The sequence below is a fragment of the Elephas maximus genome, chromosome 16 (assembly GCF_024166365.1).
Source record: "Elephas maximus indicus isolate mEleMax1 chromosome 16, mEleMax1 primary haplotype, whole genome shotgun sequence".
NCBI classification, from domain to species: Eukaryota; Metazoa; Chordata; class Mammalia; order Proboscidea; family Elephantidae; genus Elephas; species Elephas maximus.
The window spans coordinates 14830471-14855124 of NC_064834.1; the positions used below are offsets into that span (position 1 = coordinate 14830471).

Genomic DNA, 24654 nt, shown 5'->3' on the forward strand with positions numbered 1-24654 from the left:
ACGTACCCTATTTATGGGCAAAATAATTTGTGGGGGAACGAAACAAAACAAACTCGTACGGTTAGCAAGAAAAGCAGCAATAGTGAGAAAATACAAATCATGCTCAATTAGCAATACCCTCTCTCCTCTTTTTTCCTAATCAAAAAAAAAAAAAAAAAAAACTTTACTAGCATGTTCATTCAACATTCCCTCAGATCCACAATGAAAGAACAAACAGGCAGCTGAGTTGAATCAATCTTGAGGCACTGGAATCTACCCAATAAGAAAAAGCAAAAACAATTTAAGTTTTCACTCTGAATTAAGTTTTGACCAAAAGACTATTCTTACCCTAGCCCCTAATCCTAATATGCTTACAGTTGGACCACCTTTTTAGAGGCCAGTCTGGTGATTCAAATTGCCCAGGTCCCAATCAATTTAATTACAACAGTACACTCACCGTTAATAGCATATCTGGCTGGACTGTATCTTGGGTGCCTAACTAATATTTTCTTCTTAATTTTGGCTTGTGTTTCCCTTGCTTTGAGCTAAAGTCCTGGAAAGCATCCCATTTATCGGTGTTTCCCTTGCTGCCTCAGCATTTCTGGTTAGTGCACTACAGCAAATCATTTGGCGGGACAACCTGAATGAAACTTGGCACTGTGTACTCTGCAAAAATGCTCAAACCGTTATCAAGGATGCTGCAAAGGAAAGACAACAGAATGAAAGTGGGAAGGAAAAAAATTATTGGAGATTGCCTTTTAAGAAGAATGACTACAAAGTAAGAACATACACTGACAAATACATATTTATTTCACATCAACCGCCTGCCTCCAAAAGAAATCCCCTCCACCCCTCCCTCCATTCCCAGACTTTATTTTTCCTTTGCTCCATAAAACCACAGCCCAATTCAAGAACAGTCTTTTTACATACAAGACACGGACCCTTTTACTAAATAAAGCAGACAGTCCCCAAATTGCAAATTATTCCAAAACGTATATATCCGAAGAAACAATAAATTAATGCCATCAAGTTTTCAACCACAGCTTGTCTGCACTTGTAAAATAAGAGAATTCTGGTAGAGTAAAGCAAGCTTTGGCTGCACAGCTCAATTCTTCAGGAGCCTGCTGTATCACAGCAGATGCTGTTCTGCATTTTGCCCAAGACACCCTCCATCTGTGTAACGAAACATTACTCGTCTCCGCCTTCTCTGCGGAAGCAGAAAGGGTTTTCCCAGGAATATGATAAACAAGGACATTCCACACCAAAAATGGAAACCGGCTTTTTTGAAAGTCAAAACAACATTCCTAGTGACATAAGTTATTCCTCTTTTCTGTCTGTCCACCGAAAATATTCAGCTAAAGAGACTTGTAGTTAACAGAACCGTTAAAAATATGGAAGAGAATGAAAACCACAGAGTAGTTAAAAATCAAGCCAGAACTACATGTATCAACTACATACATATTAATTAAAAAAAAAAAAAAGATTAAGGAAAAGGAATAAATTGTAGAATACATACAGTATAATACTTTCTAGATAAGGTTTTAAAACATGACTAAAATACTATATAATATTTACACATACACACATACACAGCAAAAGCATAAACACACCCATGGGAATTAAAAAAAAAAAAAACCAAGCCCTTTGCCATCAAGTCAATCCAACTCATAGCAACCCTACAGGACAGTGTAGAACTGCCTCCATAGGGTTTCGAAGGCTGTAATCTTTATGGAAGCAGACTGCCACATCTTTGTCCTGCAGAGGGGCTGGTGGCGAACCACCAACCTTTCAATCAGCAGCTGATCGCTTAACTACTGTGCCACTGGGGTTCCTTGCATAAGAATAGTAAACACCAAATTCAAGTGAATGTTTTGGAAGAGGGGACAAGAAATAAGACTAAGGAAAAGTAGTTGGGGCAGTAATTATAGTTTAATTTCTCAAGCTAAAGGGCATACATTATGTTATTGTACTTGTTTTTATACGCATGACACACTCATAATTTAAACAAGAAAAGACTTTTCCCCTTGTATGCTTGACTGGACATAATGTAACTTCCTTAAGAAGGATTTGAAAAACAAAACAGAAAAACCCCACTGGTGATGGAATGGGACTCACAAGTGCGCGCCTTTGAAAGTGTGCTCATCAGCAGTTACCTTCTGCCCTCTCTTCCGCTAGCTAGTGCAGCCACTTTCTGATGCTGGCTGTGATGTGACCTTCGGATCTGTAACTCAGGGCCTCACCTTGTCTCTACTTTTCATCTTCCCAAGAATACTCATTTTAGGCAAGAAATCTATTATATTCCCCTTTCATTTTCTCCGTTTACTGCTAAAAGCTCCAGCAACCATTAAAAAGAAAACCATTATATGTTTAAGATCATCCAGCTTTGTGGCACTTCGCCACGCTGAGAAATGACTTCATTCTGAATCAAACGCTAATGCGGAATGAGATATTAAAATTAAAGAAAGCACCGACTAGAGTTCAGCTCCCCATTTAGTAGATGAATAGTCCAAAATTCTGTAATATGTTAAAACAATTCTGTTTCACTACCTCAGTGGTGCTTAGATGACAGTTTGTTTTTAAGCTTAAATCAGAGCTGGAATTCAAAAAATATTTCATTTCTCTTAGGTTATAACAAGAACAAAAGTAAAGAAACAAAATCCAAGTATTAACATGCAAACATACACTGTCAGACATTCACACAAAGTATACCTTTGGGACCCCCTCTGGAAAAAAAAAAACCACCACCACCAGTTCATGATCAGAAAACTCATTTTTCTGCTATTCAGCAGCTTCTAGCACCGGCACTCAAAGATCAGGGGAAAAAAAAAGAAGAGCAAAAAAGACAAACCAACAGCCAGAGACAGGTCTAAGTTGGTATTCTGCTGTTTCCAAAAGAGATGTAATTCCATCAAAAGCCAATCAAAAACCTTCTATCTTCTCATTTGGTTTTTACTACTTCTACTCACTCAATCTATCTTTAAATACTTCTTTAAAGTATTCTGACACCTATATTCTCCTTTGAAATGAAAAGTAGATTTTTATCCCACTTGGCTTCTTGCCATAGCTCTGCTTCACGGTAGCTAGCAGAATTCTGGCAGCGCGAGATACAGGATACAGGGGAGGCAAAATGGAAATATGGAAGATGAGTTCCAAAATAAACACCTCCAAAAATCTGTCATCTTTGGAAATATATATCAGTAAGGAAATTAGAGTTGGCAGCACCTCTTTCAAATAGTTCCTTTCTGTCTTCTGCAGTCCCCCTCCCACCAAACACTTGCCAAGGTAGATGTCATTGTGTCAATTTCTTAAATTACTTATAATAGCACTACCATCTTTTTCCATCACAATTTTTACTTAGCATTTTATATAGTTCTGCTTGTTTCAGCACAATCTGTGAATGCTTTTTAGATTATTAGCTATTGCCTGTATCAAAGAGAAGTAACTGCTTTGTGACATTTCTGATCCCATCACTGTAGCATCTAGACATAGAGAACAAGATGATCTACGTCTGTGTTATCCACAGGGTTGAAGGATTCAAACAATGGTCTCTAGGACTTTTTACCTCATTAATTCTCATGCATCCAATACTGACTGAATGCTTATGTTCCTCACACTATACTAGGCTCAGGGAGTAAGAAGTAGTACGCAGAGTCGGGAGAACAGGCTACTATGGCAACTAATCATTTGGTAAGGCTTTCACACTTTCCACACTCAGGACTCCTGTAGCGTGACTACAGTGGAAAACAGAAATATTTTCTGTTTCAGGCTGGCCGACCAAAACTCAGAATTAATAAATTATTAGAGCAGCCGCATCGCACCTCAACACTCCAGCCCTAACTGCTTTTTCCTTCTCCACCTCCCCAGCCCTCTCTGCTCCCCACCACATCTTCTTCACGTCTTTGCCTCTCCCTCAGTGGTTTGGATTGGAGAAAAGAAGACCAAGGACAAAAGATGGGACTAAAGACATAATGAACTGTTAAGGGGAATGCAGGGTAAATTAAATTGTTCATCAAGATGTCATCCATCTGATCAACTGTTTATCAGATATTCCTGAAAAGGAACTGGAAGGCTATTTTTCTTCACTTCAAGCCTTTGATCCTTGTGAAAATAAATATATTATGCCTGGTGTGATGGTTAAGGTTATGTGTCAACTTGGCTAGGCCATGATTCTCAGTGGTTTGGCAGGTATTATGTAATTATCCTCCATTTTGTGATTTGATATGAGCAGCCAATCAGTTGAAAGGGGATTTTCCTTGGGGTGTGGCCTGTATCCAATATATACAGACATCCAGCAAAACTCACCCTCTCTGGACCCTGTATCTGACTCATCAACCACTGACCTCTGGTTCTTGGGATTTGAGCCAACAGCCTGCCATGTGACCTGCAGATTTGGGATTCACCAGCTCCCACAGCCCCGTGACTCAGCAGCCTACTCTCTGACCTGCCAATTTTGGGTTCATGAGCCCCTTCAACCACGTGAGTCAAGAGAAGCCTCTCGCCTAATGTCTGGCCCACAGATTTGCGACTTTCCAGCCTCCAAACTGCATGAACTATCGCCTTAAAATAAATCTCTCTTTATAAATACATACGTGTGTGTGTGTGTGCGCGCACACACTCACTGGTTTTGTTCCTCCAGAGAACTCAGCCTAAGACATTTGGTACTGAGGGTGGTTCTAGAGGAACAAAATGATAAGGATGAGTTTTCTGAATTGGTTCTCAAGTCTGGCTCTTCTTAAAGGCGCCGATGACTCTGCCTCCAGTAGTAAAGAGGGCACTGCTAATCCATAGCATGAGGTGGCAATAGAAACAGGCAAAATATCATCACGAATGGATCAAATATTTCTGATAAACAAGGCTCTGGGTGACTGCGTATTTGATACTTTTCTACAATTTTGTCAGGATGAAAAGTATAGAGGGGCTGGACGGTTGGTCCCGCTTTCATTAGACAAAGTGTTGAAAGAAAAAGATGAGCTCAGGGCTTTAGAGTCAAAGCCCAAGAACCACATAAAGAACTGAAAGTTGCCTCTTGTATCCTGAAAGGAAGCCTTACTTCTTGTAGTAAAAGAGCTGATATTCCTGAAAATCAAACCCAAAGTCTTATCATAAGGGTGGCTGAATTACAACACCAATTGAATTCCCAAATTCAAAGGGTGCCTGAAGTTAAAGTGAGGGCATTGATTGGGAAGAAATACAATCCTGAAAACTTGGGATGGAGGCATGTGGGCAGATAATCAGGAAGATGGGGACACTGAACCCCTAAATTCCATTAAATCACTCCTGCCAACAGAACCAGTCCTCTTACTCCCATCTGAAGACATTACTCCATCTTTGTCTGCTAAGCCACCCTCCCCAGTAAAACCATCATCCCTTCCACCATATCTGATGAAATTAAGCCAGCTGTGTCTGAAGAGTCTTTGTCTGAGATATCACCTGGATAGCACCTGGGGCATTGCCTGAGGCATAGTCTAAGGCAGATGCCTTACAAGACTTTGCTTAATCACTTGGACCCACCCCCACCACACATTTTTGCTTCTAGACCTATAACCAGACTTAAGTCCCAGACAGCCCCAAGAGGTTAAGTACAAAGCGTGACCCAGAAGGAGGTACGCTACATTCCAAAAGAATTGCTTGATTTTTCTTATACAAACAGAAACCTGGCGAATATGTGTGGGGATGGCTATTAAGGGTATGAAATAACGGTAAAAGGAACATAAAGTTGGATCAGTCTAAGTTTATTGATACAGGCCCACTTAGCACAGATTCTTCATTCAATGTTTCAGCTCAAGAGGTTAGTTTATTTGGTTTATTGAAGCATGGATGAAGCAGTGGCCTACACTAAATCAAACTGAAATGCCAGATCTGCCCTGATATACGGTAGAAGGTATCCAAAGGCTTAGGGAAACAGGCATGTTAGAGCGGATCTATTAGATTGGACCCACAGACCCACCGATGGAGTGGCCATAAAAAAGCCATAGAGCACACCTTTTACTGCAACAGTGAGAAACAAATTTGTGAAGGGAGACCCAGCATCATTGAAGACTGCTATGATTGCTACTTTATGTAAGTCATATTCGACAGTGGAAACCGCCCTAAGTGAATTGAGACACCTAACTACAATGGGGCTGATTAGACCCTGTGGTGGTAGCAGCCAAGTGGTAGCACTTAATCAACAAAAACAAGGTTGGCATGGTTACCGTAATGGACAGCAGAGTCAAAGCAGTAACCAGAATAGTCTGACATGTATGGACTTATGGTATTGGCTACTTAAGTCATAATGTCCCTAGCAGTGAAATACATGGGAAATCTACTAAATATTTACTTGATCTGTACAAGTGGAAGAATTCTAGGTCAAGTGAACAGCAATCTAACTCGAATCGTCAGAATAGAGAGTCATGGCCCCTCAATCAATTTCCAGACTTGAGCCACATAAATGAAGGGGAGGCCAGGACCGCTTGAGGAAGGACCCATTGTACTGCCAAAAATTTATACTGTTAACCTTTCTCCCAGCCTTCCCCCAAAGGGATCTACAGCCTTTTACAAGAGCAACTGTTCATTGGGGAAAAGGAAATAATCAGACTTTCCTGGAATTACTGGACACTGGCTCTGAACTGAAACTAATTCTAGGAGAACTAAAATATCACTGTGGCCCACCAGTCAGAGTAGGGGCGTATGGAAGTCAGATTGTTGAGTCTTAGTTCAGGTCCGTCTCACAGCGCGTCTAGTGGGTCCCTGAACCCATCCCCTGTAGTGATACCCCCAGTTCCAGAATGCATAATTGGAAGAGACATAATCAGCAACCGGCAGAACCCCCACATTGGATCCCTGACATGTGGAGCAAGGGTTATAATGGTAGGAAAAATCAAATGGAAGCCGTTAGAACGTCCGCTACCTAGGAAAATAGCAAACGAAAGCATTACCGCATCCCTGGGGGGACTGCAGAGATTAGTGCCACCATCAAGGACTTGGAGGATCCAGGGGTAGTGATTCCCACCATATCCCCACTCAGCTCGCCTACTTGGCCTGTGCAACAGATGGATTTTGGCGAATGACGGTGGATTATCGTAAAATTAACCAGGTGGTGACCCCAATTCCAGCTGCTGTTCCAGTTACGGTTTCACTGCTTGGGCAAATTTATCTATCTCCTGTTACCTGGTATATAGGTACTTATCCAGCCAATGCCTTTTTCTCAACTCTGGTTTTGAAGGACCGCTAGAAGCACTTTGCTTTCAGCTGGGAAGGCCAGCAATACATCTTCACTGCCCCACCTAAGAAGTATATTAAATCCCCAGCCCCATATCATAATTTAGTCCACAGGGGCCTTGATCACCTTTCCCTTCCACAAAACATCACACTGGCCCACTATATTGATGACATTATGCTGACTGGACCTACTAAAGAAGAAGTATCAATGACTCTAGACTTACTGGTAAGATATTTGCATGCTAGAGGGTAGGAAATTAATCCAAAAAAATTCTGGCGCCTTCCACCTCAGCGAAATTTCTAGGGGTCCAGTGATGTGGGCAATGTGGAGATATTCCTTCTGAAGTAAAGGATAAGTTGTTACATCTGGCCCTTCCCACAACTAAAACGGAAGCACAATGCCTGGTGGTCCTCTCTGGATTTTAGAGGCAACAAATCCCTCATGTGGGTGTGCTACCTCAGCCTATTTATCAAGTGACTTGAAAAGCTGCTAGTTTTGAGTGGGACCCAGGACAAGAGAAGGCTCTGCAACAGGTTCAGGCTGCTGTCCAAGTCACTCTGCGATCCGCCTGATACAATGGTTCTTGACGTGTCAGTAGCAGATATACTGTTTGGAGTCTTTAGCAAGCCCCTATTGGTGAGCCACAGCACAGACCCTCAGGATTTTGGAGCAAAGCCCTGCCATCCTCTGCAGATAACTATTCTCATTTTGAGAAACAGCTTTTGGCTTGTTACTAGGCCTTAGTAGAGACTGAACACTTAACCATGGGCCATCAAGTCACTATGCAACCTAAGCTGTCCATCATGAACTGGGTGCTGTCTGACCCAGAGTCATAAAGCTGGATGTACACAGCAGCAATGCATTATTAAATGGAAATGGTATATAAGAGACTAGGCTTGAGCAGGACCTGTAGGCACAAGTTACATGAGGAAATGGCCCAGGTGCCCATGGTCCCCACTCCTGTCACATTACCTTCCTTCTCTCAGTCTGCATCTATGGCTTCACAGGAAGTTCCTCATGATCAGTTGACCGAGTAAGGGAAAACTCGTGTCTGGTTTACAGGTGGTTCTGCACGTATGCAGGCACTGCATGGAAGTGGACAGAGGCAGCACTGCAGCCCCTCTCTGGGACCTCCCTGAAGGACAGTGGTGAAGGGATATCCTCCCAATGGGCAGAACGTAGAGCACAGCACTTGGCTGTTCATTTTGCTTGGAAGGAGAGATGATCAGGTATGCAAGTGTATACTGATTGGTGGGCTGTGGCCAATGTTTGGCTGTATGGTCAGGGACTTGGAAGGAAGGTGACTGGAAAATTAGTGACAAGGAGATACGGGGAAGATGTGTGTGGATAGACCTCTCCGAATGGGTCAAAGAAGTGAAGATATTTGTGTCTCATGTGAATGCTCACCAAAGCAGAGGAGGGTTTTAACAAGTAGATAGGATGATGCGTTCTGTGGAAACCAGTCATCCTCCTCCCCCAGCCACTACTGTCATTGTCCAATGGGCTCATGAACAAAGTGGCCATGGCGACAGGGATGGAGGTTACGCATGGGCTCAGCAACAAGGGCTTCCACTCACCAAGACTGACTTGGCTACAGCCACTGCTGAGTGCCCAATATGCCAGCAACAGAGACCAACACTGAATTCCCAATATGGCACCATTCCTAGAGGTGACCAGCTAGCAACTCAGTGGCAGGTTGATAACACTGAACTATTTCTATCATGGAAAGGACAGTGTTTTGTTCTTACTGGGATAGACACTTATTCTGGATATGGATTTGCCTTCTCTGCACGCAATGCTTCTGCCAAAACTACCATCCGTGGACTTACAGAATGCCTTATCCACTGTCATTGTATCCCACACAGCATTGCCTTAGATCAAGGAACTCACTTCACAGCAAATGAAGTGTCGCAATGGGCCCATGCTCATGGAATTCACTGGTCTTACCATGTGCTCTATTATCCTGATGGAGCTGACTTAATAGAATGATGAAATGGCCTCCTAAAGACACAATTACGGTGCCAGCAAGATGGCAATAACTTGCAGGGTTGCAACAATGTTCTCCAGGAGGCTGTATATGCTCTAATCCACCATCCAATATATGGTGCTGTTTCTCCCACAGCCGGCATTTATGGGTCAATGAACTGGGGGTAGAAATGGGATTGGTATCATTCACTATTACCCCTAGTGCCCCAAATGCATAATTTGCTCCCTGTCACCGTGACCCTATGCTCTGAGAGTGTAGAAGTCTTAGTTCCAAAGGAAGGAATGCTTCTACCAGGAGATACAACACTGATTCCACTGAACTGGAAGTTAAGAATGCCACCTGGCTGCTTTGGGCTCCTCATGCTTCTGGATCAACAGGCAAAGAAGGGAGTTACTGTACTGACTGATCCTGACTACCAAGTGGGAATCAGACTGATATTACATAATGGAGGTAAAGAAGAATATGTCTGGAATACAAGACATCCCTTAGGATATCTTTTAGTACTACCATGCCCTATGATTAAAGTCAATGGAAAACTACAGCAACCCAATTCCAACATGACTACTAATGGCCCAGACCCTTCAGGAATAAAGGTTTGGGTCCACCCCACCAGTTGCAGAAATGAAGGCTATAATTGTTTTTAGTATTTCTTCCTTGTTTTGCTACACATGTATGTGTGTGTATATATATATTGTTTGTTTTCTTCTCTATCTTACTGTATTACTTATAAAAATATAAGATATAAATAGGGTTAGTGCATTTTTGGTTGTACGCATGTGAGTTGTATCATGTTCGGCACTTGTATGACTTTATAACTGTCTTTAGAGATTACATACAGTTTCAGGAGGTATGTACAGGTACCAAACTGACAAAGGGTGCATTATGATGGTTAAGGTTATGTGTCAACTTCACTAGGCCATGATTCTCAGTGGTTTGGCAGATATTATGCAATGATCCTCCATTCTGTGGTCTGATGTGAGCAGCCAACCAGTTCAAAGGGGAGTTTCCTTGGGGGTACAGCCTATGTCCAATATATATTGATGTGCTGGCAAAGCACACCCTCTCCCGATCCTGCATCCAACTCGTCATCCTCTGACCTCCGGTTCTTGGGATGTGGGACAGCAGCCTGCTGTCTGACCTGCAGATTTTGGTATTCGCCAGCTCTTACAGACCCATAAGCCAGCAGATACCATCTGACCTGCCGATTTTGGGTTCATCTGTCCCTGCAACCATGTGATCCAGAAGGAGACTCCAGCCTGAAGTCTGACCCGTGGATTTGGGACTTCCTAGCCTCCACAATTGTGTAAGCCATTTCCTTGAAGTAAATACATATATTTATTTATATTTACTGGTCTTCCTTCACTGGTTTGCTCCTCCAAAGAACTCAGCCTAAGACACCTGGGTTTACGATTTCACAGACACCACTCAATGAAATTAGATAAAATAAAAATGACTTGTAGAATACTATATAAAATTAAAGAAGCCCTTTAGGCTCACCTAATCAAGCATTCCTATTTAACTGACTAAAACATTAAAACTAGAGAGGTTAAGTGACTTGTCCAAGGTCAAACAGCAAGTTAATGGAAGAGGGAGGAATAGAACCCACATCCTGACTCTATTATTTAAACCACATGGCACCTAATCCTCTTCAGTTACTTTTACTTTGGTGACTAAGAAACACACACGTACACACCTTTTTATCACCTTTTCATTTAACTATATTCCAGAAAACTAATTAAAAAAAAAAAAAAGTTCTGTGATGGTACAGCAATGCTTTGCTCCTGTCAGATTTCAAAAAGCTCACCAACTATATTGCAAATACAATCTCTTCTGGTAAAGCAGCTACTGTAATGTATCTAAAACCGTCACAGCTATCAAATAAATTGATACTTTTTATTATAAAACCTGGAAGATCGAAGAATGCGTACTTTCTAAATAAAGCAGTCCAGTAAAATAATTTGTTCTCAGTCATATATTTTGTCTCTCTCTCTAAATAAACTCATGTGGCAGAAGCAGTTGAAAATATTATATAGCTACATTGCTGATATGGAAAGAATTGTTGCTAAAATTTTACCAGGATGCTTAGGAGTAGCTAGTTTTTTCAAAAAGACAAGAACATCATACAATTGGTCAATTTTCCCCAAAGGGAATCAAAATAAATTAAGGCCATAAAAGGACTCTTTTCATCCATTCATATATTGCAAAAATGGAAAGTTAAAGAAAGTAAAGTCAAAGAAAATTATTCAAAGTACTCCTCTAACAAACATAATGTTAAGAGTTTCCACATGTAACTTTGCATGAGTATAACCCACAGAATGTACTCTTTCAGAGACTTCGTTATCTTTTCTCTGTCTTTAATTTTGTATTTAAAATATGCTGACCTGGTTTGATTATTTTTATATGATTTTAAAATTTATCTATCAAATCACATGATAAGGTGGGCATGTGATTTGATAGATAAATTTTAAAATCATATAAAAATAATCAAACCAGGTCAGCATATTTTAAATACAAAATTGAAGACAGAGAAAAGATAACGAAGAAGAATAATTTAACATGATTCTAAAAAGAAACACTAAGGTCCAGAAATAAAGTTTCAGTACCTGAGTTATGGAGTCAGACAGATCTTGAGTTTCCCTCTTCCTATTCCTTTTTCTCCTAAGTCTAAGTCTCCCTCTTCTCTATTCCCTTTTCTCCATCCCCATGTTACTGTCCTACTTCAGGCACTCTTGCCTGGTCCATCAAGACACCCCTTACAGGTCTCTCTGCCTCTCTGGTCTCATCCTTTCCAACCCAGCTTTTACACCACTGCCAGGGTGACCTGCCTAAAAGCATAAATTCTATCACATGCTTCTCCTACGTGAAATTCTTCAGTGGCTCAAGCATTGACTAGCAGTATTTTTTCAAACCGTGGTTTACGATTGCAAAAGCAGGTCCCGAGCAGTATTTCTTTAACAAAATAGAAAATATCAGAGTACCTCATATATAGTAAGAATATTGTCTCATGAAACTTTCCCTTAGTTACTTACACACACACACACACACACACACAGAGACATACTGGGTGACCATGTCAAATGTACTTCTCCCTGTGGGCTGAGTTAAAGAGTTTGAAAACCACGGACCTAAATTTTCAACTCCTTCACAAATCCCTTCACAATCTAATTCTCTACCATATAGCACAGTGGTTAAGAGACAGGATCTGAAGCAAGGCTGTCTGGTTTATATGCCAGGCATGCCACTTGCTAGCTGTGCTACCTGGGCAAGTCATTTACTAGCTGTGTCACTTACCAGTTGTGATCCTGGGCAAATCACTTGATCAATGTGAGGTAGCTCAGTTTCACTATGTGTAAAATTAGGGTAACAGCAGTCCTTAGGTCAACAGGGTATCACAAGAATTGAGATATTCCACGTAAACTGCTTGACAGTCCGGCACATGGTACGCTTGATAAATATTATTATTGGTGTCAGTATCATTGGTCCGGCCTAATCTCCGGCTGTATTTGCCCATATTCGGGTCAAACAAACTACTTCCTGTTTCTCAAACACATCTTACTCCCTACATTCCCTCATCCTGCCAGATCTCGGTGCTGCCTGGAAGGTCAACCACATCTTTTTCCAGTCTCCCACACACATTGTATAATCTCATGTGAGGCCTCTTCTGTGAAGCCTCCCCCAACTCTCTCACTCTCTCAGGTAGGTCTAAGTGCCCTCACTATGTCTTAAAAAAAAAAAAAAAGCACAGCCATTTACAGTCTTGTTTGTACAATGTCTCCTGGCCACACTCAACTCTTCTAGGACCATCACAGGGGCATCCGGCTTCCCGAGTGGCCAGCACAGTGTCTCACAAAAAGTTGAAGTTAGAAAACATTTTCTGAATGACTGCAGGTTATCTAACCTTTCTAGATCTTCATTTTTCCATCTGTATGTCTCCTGAAGGATTGTCGTGGATTACACTACCAAAAAACCAAACCCATCGCCACTGAGTCAATTCCGACTCATAGTGACCCTGTAGGACAGAGTCGAACTGCGCCATACAGTTTCCAAGGAGTGCCTGGTGGATTCGAACTGCTGACCTCTTGGCTAGCAGCTGTAGCACTTAACCACTAAACTGCCAGTGTATAACACTAGGCGAAGTTATAAAAGTCTATGATATATAAGCAATACTCAATAATTACCAGGTTTACTGGGTGAAACACTTTAAAATCCCAAACTACATTGCAAATTATCCACAGGAGGGAATACCTTAGATCCTTATTAGCTAATACCTGGAGGGGAGGGTGAGGAGAGAGATGTAGAAAATATAATCAGCAGGAAGAAGTACAGCCAGAATGCTCTCTTGGAAGAAGTACAGCCAGAATGTTCCTTAGAAGCCAGGTGGGTGGGACTTCATCTCACTTAATTTGGACATTCTATTTATCAGGAGGGATCAGTCCCTGGCAAGGACATCAAGCTTGGTAGAGGGTAAGCGAAAAAGAGGAAGATCGTCAACAAGATGCACAGACAATGGCTGCAACAATGGGCTCAAACACAGCAACAATTATGAGGATGGTGCAGGACCAGGCATTGTTTCGTTCTGTTGTATGTGGGGTCACTGTGAGTCAGAACCTACTCGACAGCACCTAAAGACAACAATTAGCAGGAAGGATGGTGAAATTTCTTAGAAGAGAATGTTAGTAGATGAAAAGGAACGAGTACTCACACCAACACAGCGGCATGGTACAGCCTTAATTCCAGCCAAACCTAGGCTTAAATCCCAGCTCCAAAACATCTGTTTTGTCCATCTTTGCATCCCTAGCACTAAGACAGTTTATGACACTTAGGAAGTAACTATGTCCTATCCTCACTTTCCTCATGTATAAAACCAAGATACCTCTCAGAGCGTCACTGTGAGAACTGAATGAGGTAACGTGATACCTTTGGATCTTAGATACTTTCTTCTATATCTGCTCTATCTACAGAGGTTAGGTAATCCAAGCTAACCTATTTGCTTTCTAGTTATTTGTGGCATTAACTTCCTCTGAACTAAAGTTTAAAGCAGACATTAATACTCTTCAACTTCCTGTAACACCACTTAATAGAGATACATAAGAAGCACAAAGGAGGCCTGTCTTAGAAGACAAAAAAAAGTTCAAGACTGGTATATTCATACAACGGAATACTATGCAACGAGAAAGAACAACGATGAATCCATAAAAGATCACATAACATGGATAATTCTGGAAGGTATTATGCTGAGTGAAATTAGTCAGTTGCAAAAGGACAAATATTGCATTAAGACCACTATTGTAAGAACTCAGGGTTTAAACAGAAGAAAACATTCTTTGATGGTTACGAGGGTGGGGAGGGAGAGAGGTATTCACTGACTAGACAGTAGACATGAATTATCTTAGGCGAAGGGAAGGACAACACACAATACAGGGGAAGTCAACACAACTGGACTAAACCAAAAGCTAAGAAGTGTCTTGAATACAACCAAACACTTTGAGGGACAGAGCAGCAGGGGCAGGGGTCTGGGGACCATGGTTTCAGAGGACAACTAGGTCAACTGGCATAACAAAGTTTATTAAGAAAATGTTCTGCATCCTACTTCAGTGAGTGGTGTCTTGAGTCTTAAAAGCTAGCGAGCTGCCATCTAAGATGCATCAATTGGTCCCAGCCCACCTGGACCAAAGGATAATGAAGAACACCAAAGACACAAGGAAAATACTAGCCCAAGAGACAGAAAGCGCCACATAAACCTCAGCCTAAGATCAGAAGAACTAGATGGTGCCTGGCTACCATCAATGACCACACTGACAAGGAACAAAACACAGAGTCCCTGGCGGAGCAGGAGACAAGTGGGGTGCAGTACTCAAATTCTAGCAAAAAGGCCAGACTTGATGGTCTGAATCAGACTGCAGGAACAGGGCCCCTGGACTCTCTCTTAACCCAGAACTAAAACCATTCCCGAAGCTAACTCTTCAGACAAAGATTAGACTGGGCCATAAAACATAGAATGACACTTGTGAAGAGTGTCCTTCTCAGTTCAAGTAGATACGTGAGACTAACTGGGCAGCTCCTGTCTAGAGGCGAGATGAGAAGACAGAAAGGGGCAGGAGCTGATTGAATGGACACGGGAAATCCGGGGTGGAAAGGAGGAACGTGCTGTCACATTAGGGAGAGAGCAACTAGTGTCACATAACAATGTGGATATAAATCTTTATATGAGAAACTAACTTGAACTGTAAACTTGCACATAAAGCACAATTACAAAAAAAGTTCAAGAGCTCTTGTAACCTGTAAGGCAGTACGGGCCGGGACTGCACGCCTGTGGTCCTCTGGACAGCCCCATGCACCTAACGGGCCGGTCCTCTGGACAGCCCCATGCACCTAACGGGCCGGTCCTCTGGACAGCCCCATGCACCTAACGGGCCGGTCCTCTGGACAGCCCCATGCACCTAACGGGCCGGTCCTCTGGACAGCCCCATGCACCTAACCGGCCGGTCCTCTGGACAGTCTCATGCACCTAACGGGCCGGTCCTCTGGACAGTCTCATGCACCTAACGGGCTCCACAGCACTTCTCTGGTGACCATTACAAGTGCTGTCCAAACAACAAAATGGACAATAAATAGCAAGAAAAAAAAATGCAAAAGCAAAACTTTAGAAATAAGGTATAAAAATTAAACACCTTACTCTTCTGGGCTGATAAATACAATTAATGTAATTAAAGAAACTTGAGAAAAGGCTTATTTTTAAGCACAATGTCAAAATGCCACGTCACATTATCCAATTATTCCAGAACTGCATCAGAAAAATTTCAGCTTTAGCATGCTGTTAGACCCAATTGGTGATGTAATTTACCAAGTTATATTTTTATCGATATAAAAGATTCAAGCCAGTACACAGTTTATGAGCCAATAATTCACTAAACTTATTAAAATTAATACAGGAAATCTGTATTAACTTGTGGGACTGCTAAGGAAACAGCCGTTTTGCCCCCTCGCACTCTCGTTTTCTCAATCTGAGGTCTTTTCAAGCTCTAAATTCCAGGAATCTTTTTTTTTTGAAGATACACACCTGCTAGGGTGCTATTTTAGATTACCTAACAACATGTTTTTCTAAATCTGTAAAAGCCGTCGAGTCAATTCTGACTCAAAGAGAGCCTATACGGCAGAGCAGAACTGCCCCACAGGGTTTCCAAGGAGCGGTTGGTGGATTTGAACTGCCAACGTTTTGGTTAGCAGCCGAGTCTTAACCACTGTGTCAGGGTTCCACGCTCTTCCAGTAACGCTAATACATCCGTGAGCCATGGTATGGTATTAATCAATCAAATAAATAGAGGGCTCAAAGGCAGAGACCATATATCAAGCAGCTATCCCAAAACCTTAAAAGGTAACCATGTACTTGATTACAAGAAAACAAACGATAATTTTAAAGAAAACCTATACGGGTGCAAGGCTAGAATATAAAAAGAAATAAAAACAACATCCAAACAACTATTCAGATAACGGTATCAATTCAGTGCTACTGAGTAAGACTGTGACCATTCCCTGCTGTTAACCTCAAACATTAAAAAAAACTTAGGCAGCCCCAAAACAAAACATGATACAGTATCAATCTACTGTCTTTGACTTACTCCATTCTTGATGCTGCATTTTTTATTTGGATTTCCTCTCCGAGTAAAGAGTTCCATAAACCATAAAATAGAGCCTCTTGGGACTATTTCAACTAATTAGGATTTGCTGAAAAAATCCAAGTTTACTCATTCAAATATTGTAGGGTTTTCAAAATAAGCAAGATTTTAAGATGAGCAACTAGATGGCTGCTTCCTTTAAAACAAAAGAAGCCCATTCTAGCCATATTTATCCAGAACCTTCAATGGCTTAATATCATAGTAAGATAAAATAACAAATCTAGAACCTGATTTGAGCATACATTTCTAATAACCTTGTAATCATCACACTTTTGCTGGCTTTGGGTAGAATACTAGTGACTTCTGTAGAACTAGAGTGGTACCAATCCACCATAAAGAAGGGTAAGTAATATACCGCCAAAGCCAGCACTGGCAATACCAAGCTTAATCAGCCAAATGTAGCAACCTAAGCAACAGGCTATTAATCAAATCAAACAAGAGGGGAGGGTGGGCAAGAGAAAAAGAGCAGACCTTCTCACTGGCAAACAGACAAAAAGGTGCTACTGACTCACACTAGTCTGAGTGCCACCTAGGGTACCCAGCGCCGCGCTGAGGTCTATGAAAGACACAAAGGTAATAAGATACACAATCTTTACCCTTATCTCCCCAGGAAGATTAAAAAACCCATTGCCGTTGAGTTGATTCCGACTTGTAGCGACCCTATAGGACAGAGTAGAACTGCCCCGTAGAGTTTCCAAGGGGTGCCTGGCAGATCTGAACTGCCAACCTCTCAGGAAGATAAGGTGCCCACAAATGAAACATTTACAGAATAAGACAGGTCAGTGATAATCTGTGCTCCAAAAATAATAAATCCTATCAGAATTCAGAGAGGACAGAATAGAGCAATGGAAAGGGATTAAGAGCCAAGGATCACAAAAGTTAAGATTTAAACTAGGATTTATTCTCAAATTCACTTCTATTTAAATGACTTTTGATCTCAGGTCTGTCGTTAATCACACACATAAACTCACATGTCGCCACGAATCTGTCTCCTCACGTGCAAAGTGAGGATGTGAGATTGGAAGAGAAGTCCTATGTCACAGTCTCTAACCTGAAATGGACCGCAGACATTAGAGGAGCGGTTGTTGTCAATGGCCATCGAGTCCACCCCTGACTCCTGGTGACCCCAGGCCTGATCTTGCACGATCCTCATGATAGATTGTGGATTGAGCTGTTGTGATCTATAGGGTTTTCACTGACTGGTTTTTGGAAATAGATCACCAGGCCCGTCTTAGTCTGAAAGCTCCACGGAAACCTGTTCAGCATCATATAGCAACAGGCAAGCCTCCACTGACAGACGGGTAGTGGCTGGATACGATAGGCACTGGCCAGGAACTGAACCCAGGTCTCCTACAGGGAAAGCAAAAATTCCACACTGAACCATCAGTGCTCCATAAGAGAGCAATTAAGGGGTGATTAAAGCTGAAACTCAGCTATAAAAACTGTATAAACATTCAGTATGGATGTATGGGACATTTGGGAACAGGGCAGAGACCGACTTAAGCACAGTGGAGTATTTGAGCTTGGATGGACCTGGCAAAGTAAGATGGGGCAGACCATGAGGAACCCAATTAAAAAATTAGGACTCCTGTCAGGTAATGTAACTTTTGTCAAAACTTTCAGATAAAACAGAAGAACTGTTATGTGAAAGGTAGGAAGACATCCACCAACTGTAACAGTACAATGACAGACTTAAGCAAGAGATTTAATAATTCAGTCTAGCCACTGGCCACAAGGAAATGCCAACAGTCAGGTTGTCAAAGTCAGAGACAAGATGGTTTGATTTGGCAAAGGCATTACACAGCTCCCAATGAAAGCCAGCCCCCCCCCCAAAGGATCAACTTTGAAATAGCAGCTACCTTCACTAACCATACAGAAAGGCTACTCAACAAACATTCTGCATCCGCCTTAGTTATAGTCACAAGCTGGGGAGCAATGCAGGCTCTTCCTACAAGAAGGGAAAAATTACACTAGATGGTGCTAAAAATATTGAATAAGTCCCTGCCTCTTTACTCCTATTTACTCAGTTGAATGATGTTTTAACTGTTATGTTTATAACTTCACAACTGCATTTACCAATTAACTGAACTACTGCATTGATTTGGACTCATTCTCCGGACTTGGAAAAGACGGATTTCAAAAAGCACGCCCCTACAGCAAAGATTGACCAGTACTGTAATTGGTTATGGAGCCCTGGTGGTGCAGCGGTTAAGAGCTGTGGCTGCAAACCAAAAGGTTGGCAGTTCCAATCTACCAGCCACTCCCTGGAAACCTTACGGGGCAGTTCTACTCTGTCCCATAGGGTCACTATGAGTTGGAATCAACTCAGTGGCAACGAGTTTGGCTTAATTTTGGTAACTGGCTATGCCCCCTGGCTCTGATTTACCATACCTACAACAGCAGAACCAAAGTGGCACAAGCTGGGCTTGTGAGCCAGTCCGATGCAGAGTGCCATCTGCTGCACATACTCAGGATGTCTCTTTGCAAGATTCAACCTTAACGTCTCTCAGGGACCTTTATAAGAGTATGTATTTTGTCTGGCAAGTTGTTTGTTCCCATATTTGTCTAATACATGTGGTCTCAAATCAACATCTACTTACAAAATTCCCATTCACAGAGTTCTGAAATATCAGCACTTTCCTAACAGACAACAGTTAATTTTACCAGGGAGGAGAGAGACGTGAAGGAGCAATTACACTTTAAAATACAAAGAACACGATACTGGGGTCAAAATATCTGGAGTGGGTGCGAGTCCAAATCCGCTATGGATTAGCTGGGTAGCCTTGGCCAAATCTCTCCCCTTTCTGGGCCTCAATTTAGGCATAAAATGTCAAGAGTTAAATAAGTCTCTAAGATCCCTTTCAATTTTAATGTTCTGTTAGGAATCAGAGAATATCGGATGGAGACAGCTGTATACTTCAGAGTAGCTTCAGAGCAATGGTAGAAAAAGAAAAAAATGGGCTTACATATTTTAAATAATCGGGTTCAACTTTTTTCAAAATATTACAATTCTAATTTCATTTACAAGTCACCATTCCCATGATAACATTTCTGCCCTTCAGAAATAACACTTCATTTTAATTGTGCTTTCAGTTACAAACTCAGCACACCACTTTCCCTACCCCAGAATAGCACAGAATACTCTGGTAAAGTACCCCCACAAGGAAGACACTCACAGCTTGACAGATTCACATAGTGAAAAATTTATGAGGCAAAAGAAACTAAATGAATACCACACCCAAACACTCTAAAAACTGTGCAGAGTCAGAACGTATCTTATTAAGATAGACAGAAAGATAACTTGGAAGTCTTTAAACAATTTGGAGGAGAAGAGAATGCAATCAGATTTTTGAGTGCCCTTATGTTTTAAAAGAACAAAACACATAACTGGAGGCTATGGAACACGCAAATCTAAATTGAACTGTGGAAAAGCTCGGCTCGCACCCAAAAGCTTCGGCAAAGCAATATGTCAGTTTGCCAAACATGAAAAACCACAATATTCTCACAAGGATGAGGACAGGACCCACCATACTTATGCCTAATAATTAACAATCCCACCTTGCATTTGCAGAACATTTGTTCTTTTCACAGCTCTTTCAGACACCTAGTTTGATGCTGTCATTGGTCTGGGGGTGTGCTCTCTGAAAACCTCCAATTCAGTTTCTTTCAAGAGCCATGTGACCAGAACAGGACAGGTGGATTTATTTGGGAGCTAGCGTCTCCTATCAGGCTCTCTGTAGTGATTCTCTTATTACCACACTATACAACTTAGCCCTAGGAAATAAAACCTTACACTCTTTTCCTCAAAGTTGGACAGAGACCAACACATATGAGTCTAGAAAGTCCAAGGGAAGAGAACCTGCTGACTTGTTAGGTCACCAACTCCATGTCAAGTTGATCTCTCACAACTGAAAAAAGAAATCACACACACAAACACGGATCAAGCCTGTTTAAATAGAAACCCCCTTTCATTGCCAGCCAATTCAATGCCGGCCAAAGAAACCCAGCAGTAACCGGTTAACGCAACCACAAAATCCACCCCTTCCAACAACTTGTCACACTGGCATCTCCTCTGCCTGCTGCCCACCTTCCTTCTTCAGGCACGCCAACAAGCTTATGAGCAAGCCAGCCCTCTAAAAGGACCACCGAGGACCTTTAGGGAACCGAATGGAGCTTGAAGCAATGCAGCACCCACCTCAAAGGGGCCGGTTCCCCAAGCACACACACGCAGGAAGTCACAGAGGGGAATAAAGTTTGATTCTCCTATTTGCCCGTCCCCCGAGGGCCGAGACGGGGCGACGGGGCGACCCCTCCACGGCCCGGGGCTGCTCTCCGGGGACAGTTCCCAGCAGCGTGGCGCTGACACCCTCCTGACACACACCCACGGCAGCCGCGGCGACTCAGGACACCCAGCCGGCCCGGAGGAGCAGGGAGAGGGGACGACTTGCACGGGGCCCCGCTCCCGGGCCCCGGGGCAGAGCTGTTAAGAACGGGGGGAGGGACCGAGACCGGGGGCGGGTCAGTGAGTTCGAGTCCCGTCCCTTCCCCGCCCTGGTGTCCCCGGTCCTGCGGGAACAGCCCGCCGTCGCCCCTCCTCCTCCTCCTCCTCGCGGCTTCCTCCCGCCCGCCCGCCGGCCCTCCCTTCCCGGCCGCCGCCGCAGGCGCCTGAAGGGCACGGCGGCTCCCCGGCGCGCGGCACCTCGGCGGCGGCGGGACTTGAGCTAACTCGCCCGCTGCCCCGGCGGCCTCCCTGCCGGCGGCTCCGCACAGCAGCGCCGCCCCGCCCTCCCCGGAGCCGCCGGGCGCGCTCGCTCACCGTCCGGTGCCGCTGCTGCTGCCGCTGCTGCTGCTGCTGCTGCCGGTGGCGGCTGACGCCCAGCCCGGGGAAGCAGCCGGCAGTCAGCGCCCCGCAGCCGCCGACGCCCCCGCCGCCGCCGCCGCCGCCGCCCCGGGAGGAGAGGAGCAGCACGAGCGATCTACCTGCGGCGGCCGCCATCTCTCGACTGGAAACGCCGCCGAGCCAGGCAGCGCAGCGGACGGCCGGGGCGGAGCCAAGAGCTGCCACTCAGCGACGCCGGGCCAACCGCGGCTCTCGGCCGAGCTGGCGAGGCGGGGCTTCCTGCGGGGCCCAATCGAGTGGCGGGAGAACCATTCCTCAGGCTGCCTGCTGTTTCCAGAGTTACCTCCAGTGAGAGAGTCAATTCCGAACAAATTCTGGGGAACCCGTAATCGGCACCCGAGCCCCTCAGAATAGCGGAGTAGAGATGGCAGGTTCGAGTCTGCTCATCTTCAGCGGGGGTAGGGCTATGGTAAGGGCTACTGGGGAAATGGATATTTGTGCAAAGCTTTGTACTTCGTGAGTGTTCTAAGTTGGCAAAATAGGCATCGAATTGATAACCATTATCTAGATATCCTGTAACTCTCAACGACACGCCCGGAGTTATCATTCATAACTGACGGTACTTGTTTATGCTGAAATTAACCCTACATCGTGGGGTGATTTAATGACTGTGATGTGCAGAATAGTGTAGGAGGGACAGAATAATTAAGATATCAAAGTTCTGGAATGAGTACATGCCATCAGAGTGAATTAACAGAACTGTATGCATTTCAAATACTCGATTGATTTTTACAGCACCCTTGTACTGATATTCTGTACGCTCTCCAGAAGCAGCACTCTCTATTTTCTTACCGTATTTGACCTTATGTGCACTTATTAAACTCTAGAAATAGAACATGTTGACAAAGTAATAAAAAATCATGTCACAGTTATTTTAATGATGTTTCGTAATTTATCTAGTCATTCGAATATACTTTGGAATAACTCTTGACCACCTCATCTTGAAAAATACCTCTTTCCACAAAACAAGCTCATAATGAGGGCTCATTGAAGATTGTGTAAGAAAAGAGATTTTCGTTTCTTGAATTTTTTTGAGAAGAATTCCTTTCTATCTGTTTATTATTACGAGTTGGTTGATTCTCGAACCTCCTGTTAAAATCTGAAGCAGGATAATGACTTGGAAAGCAAAGGAATTACTCTAAATTTCAGAAAACATCCTTGCAGCGTTGCCTCAAGTGATAAAATTCAAATAAAAAGATAATTTTAATGCATCATTTGCTCTGATAATATTTTTTAAACTTTCACTGAAATGGTACTTTTTTGGCCCAAAATAGTTAAGTAATGAAGTGGAGCCTGTAGTTTCTTTAATCCCTCCACCCGTTCCACAATGGTTAGATGATTGGCTGGTCCTGGTGAGACTATCATGCCACTCACCCAAAAGGCATTTATTGCTCAACTGTGGAACCTGAGAGCTCAGGAATGAGACCCCCATTCAACAGCTGCGCACCGTAATCCCCCTAGATGGAAATCTGTGACATTGCTGGAGGAGCTTCATTTTCCAACCATCTATATTTATCCCAAATGCATTTTGTGTATTTACTGATGCCATGGCATTTCCCCTTCTCTCCTGTCCCTTTGCTTCTATTTACTAGGGTCACCATGAGTTTTGGTTTTTTTACTTTCTGTGCCCAAGCCGAATCTTGCTATGAATCAGGACAGTTCCCTGCAGCTCCACTTTGAGAAGTTTCACTGGCAGTTGCCATTCCTCTGCTTTTTTCTAAGTATGAAAATTAGACACACATCCTACAGTATTGAGATTCAGTCTTGTGCTTTGCAACAGAACCACAGTAAATGGGCCAGAAAAGGACACAAACTTGAAACCAGAGGGATTGCCAAAGCCTTTCTTCCTACCTATTTACGAAAATGTGTCATCTTTTACCTACCAAGATGAGATTACTGATGCATCACAGTGGGCTGTGAACTTTGAAGATCCACTGACTAAATTGGGTTCTAATAAGCCAGGGCTGAAAATTAATCTCAGCAAATGTCAGTTATTTCCTCACAGAGAAAAAAACGTTTTCATAGCCACAGAAGAGTTCTCACAACTGCTGGTTGGTCAGGCGCCATAAGGAGAATATGTGGATAGGTCAACAAAAAACCATCCTCACACTTAAAAGCATATATATGTATAAAAAATGTATATGTGTATATATATGTATATACACATACACACACACACACATTCATTGCCATCGAGTCAATTCCAACTTATAATGACCCTATAGGACAGAGTAGAACTGCTCCTCAGGGTTTCCAAGGCTGCAAACTTTACGGAGAAGCCCTGGTGGTGCACTGGTTAAGGGCTCAGGAACTATGTTGCTAACCAACACGCCAACAGTTCAAACCCACCAGCTGCTCCTTGGAAACCCTACAGGGCAGTTCTACCCTGTTCTATAGGGTCGCTATGAGTCAGAATCTACTGAAGGCAACGGGGTTTTGGTTTTGGTTTTGGTTTTCGAATCTTTATGGACGCAGACTTCTCCTTCTCCCTCGGAGTCGCTGGTGGGTTTGAACTGCTGACCTTTTGGTTAGCACCCGAGCACCTAACCACTGCACCACCAGGGCACCTATCTACCTACACACACACATATACATATATGTAGACAAACATATACATATAGGTACACGCACATAAGTATATACTGTGTGTGTGGGGTGGAGAGGTGTGCGTGTGAGGTGTGTGTGAAAGGAAAGGGAATTAACATTGGTTGGGTGCCTGCTATATGCCAGAGACTGAGTGATTAGCACTGTTTTTGCGAGTAAAGAGTTGAAGACAATTTGAATGTCTTCCAATAGGGAATTGGTTAAATAAATTGGAGACTAAGTCTACAACAGAATATTATGCAACCGTTAAAAAAATAAATTATGCTATCTGTATTTTTAAAAATAATGATACAGATAATATAGTATA

The 24654-nt window shown here is 43.0% G+C and overlaps 1 protein-coding gene across 1 annotated transcript in view; it reads right to left on the reverse strand.

The window, feature by feature from the left end:
- MCU (mitochondrial calcium uniporter) overlaps positions 1 to 21847 on the reverse strand; it is a 237261-nt gene extending 215414 nt beyond the window's left edge. The window contains exon 1 of the mRNA XM_049854829.1: positions 21660 to 21847. Coding sequence (XP_049710786.1) covers positions 21660 to 21839 — 180 coding nt within the window. The 5' untranslated portion in view covers positions 21840 to 21847. The remainder of the gene's footprint in view (positions 1 to 21659) is intronic.
- Between the last annotated feature and the right edge of the window lie 2807 nt (positions 21848 to 24654).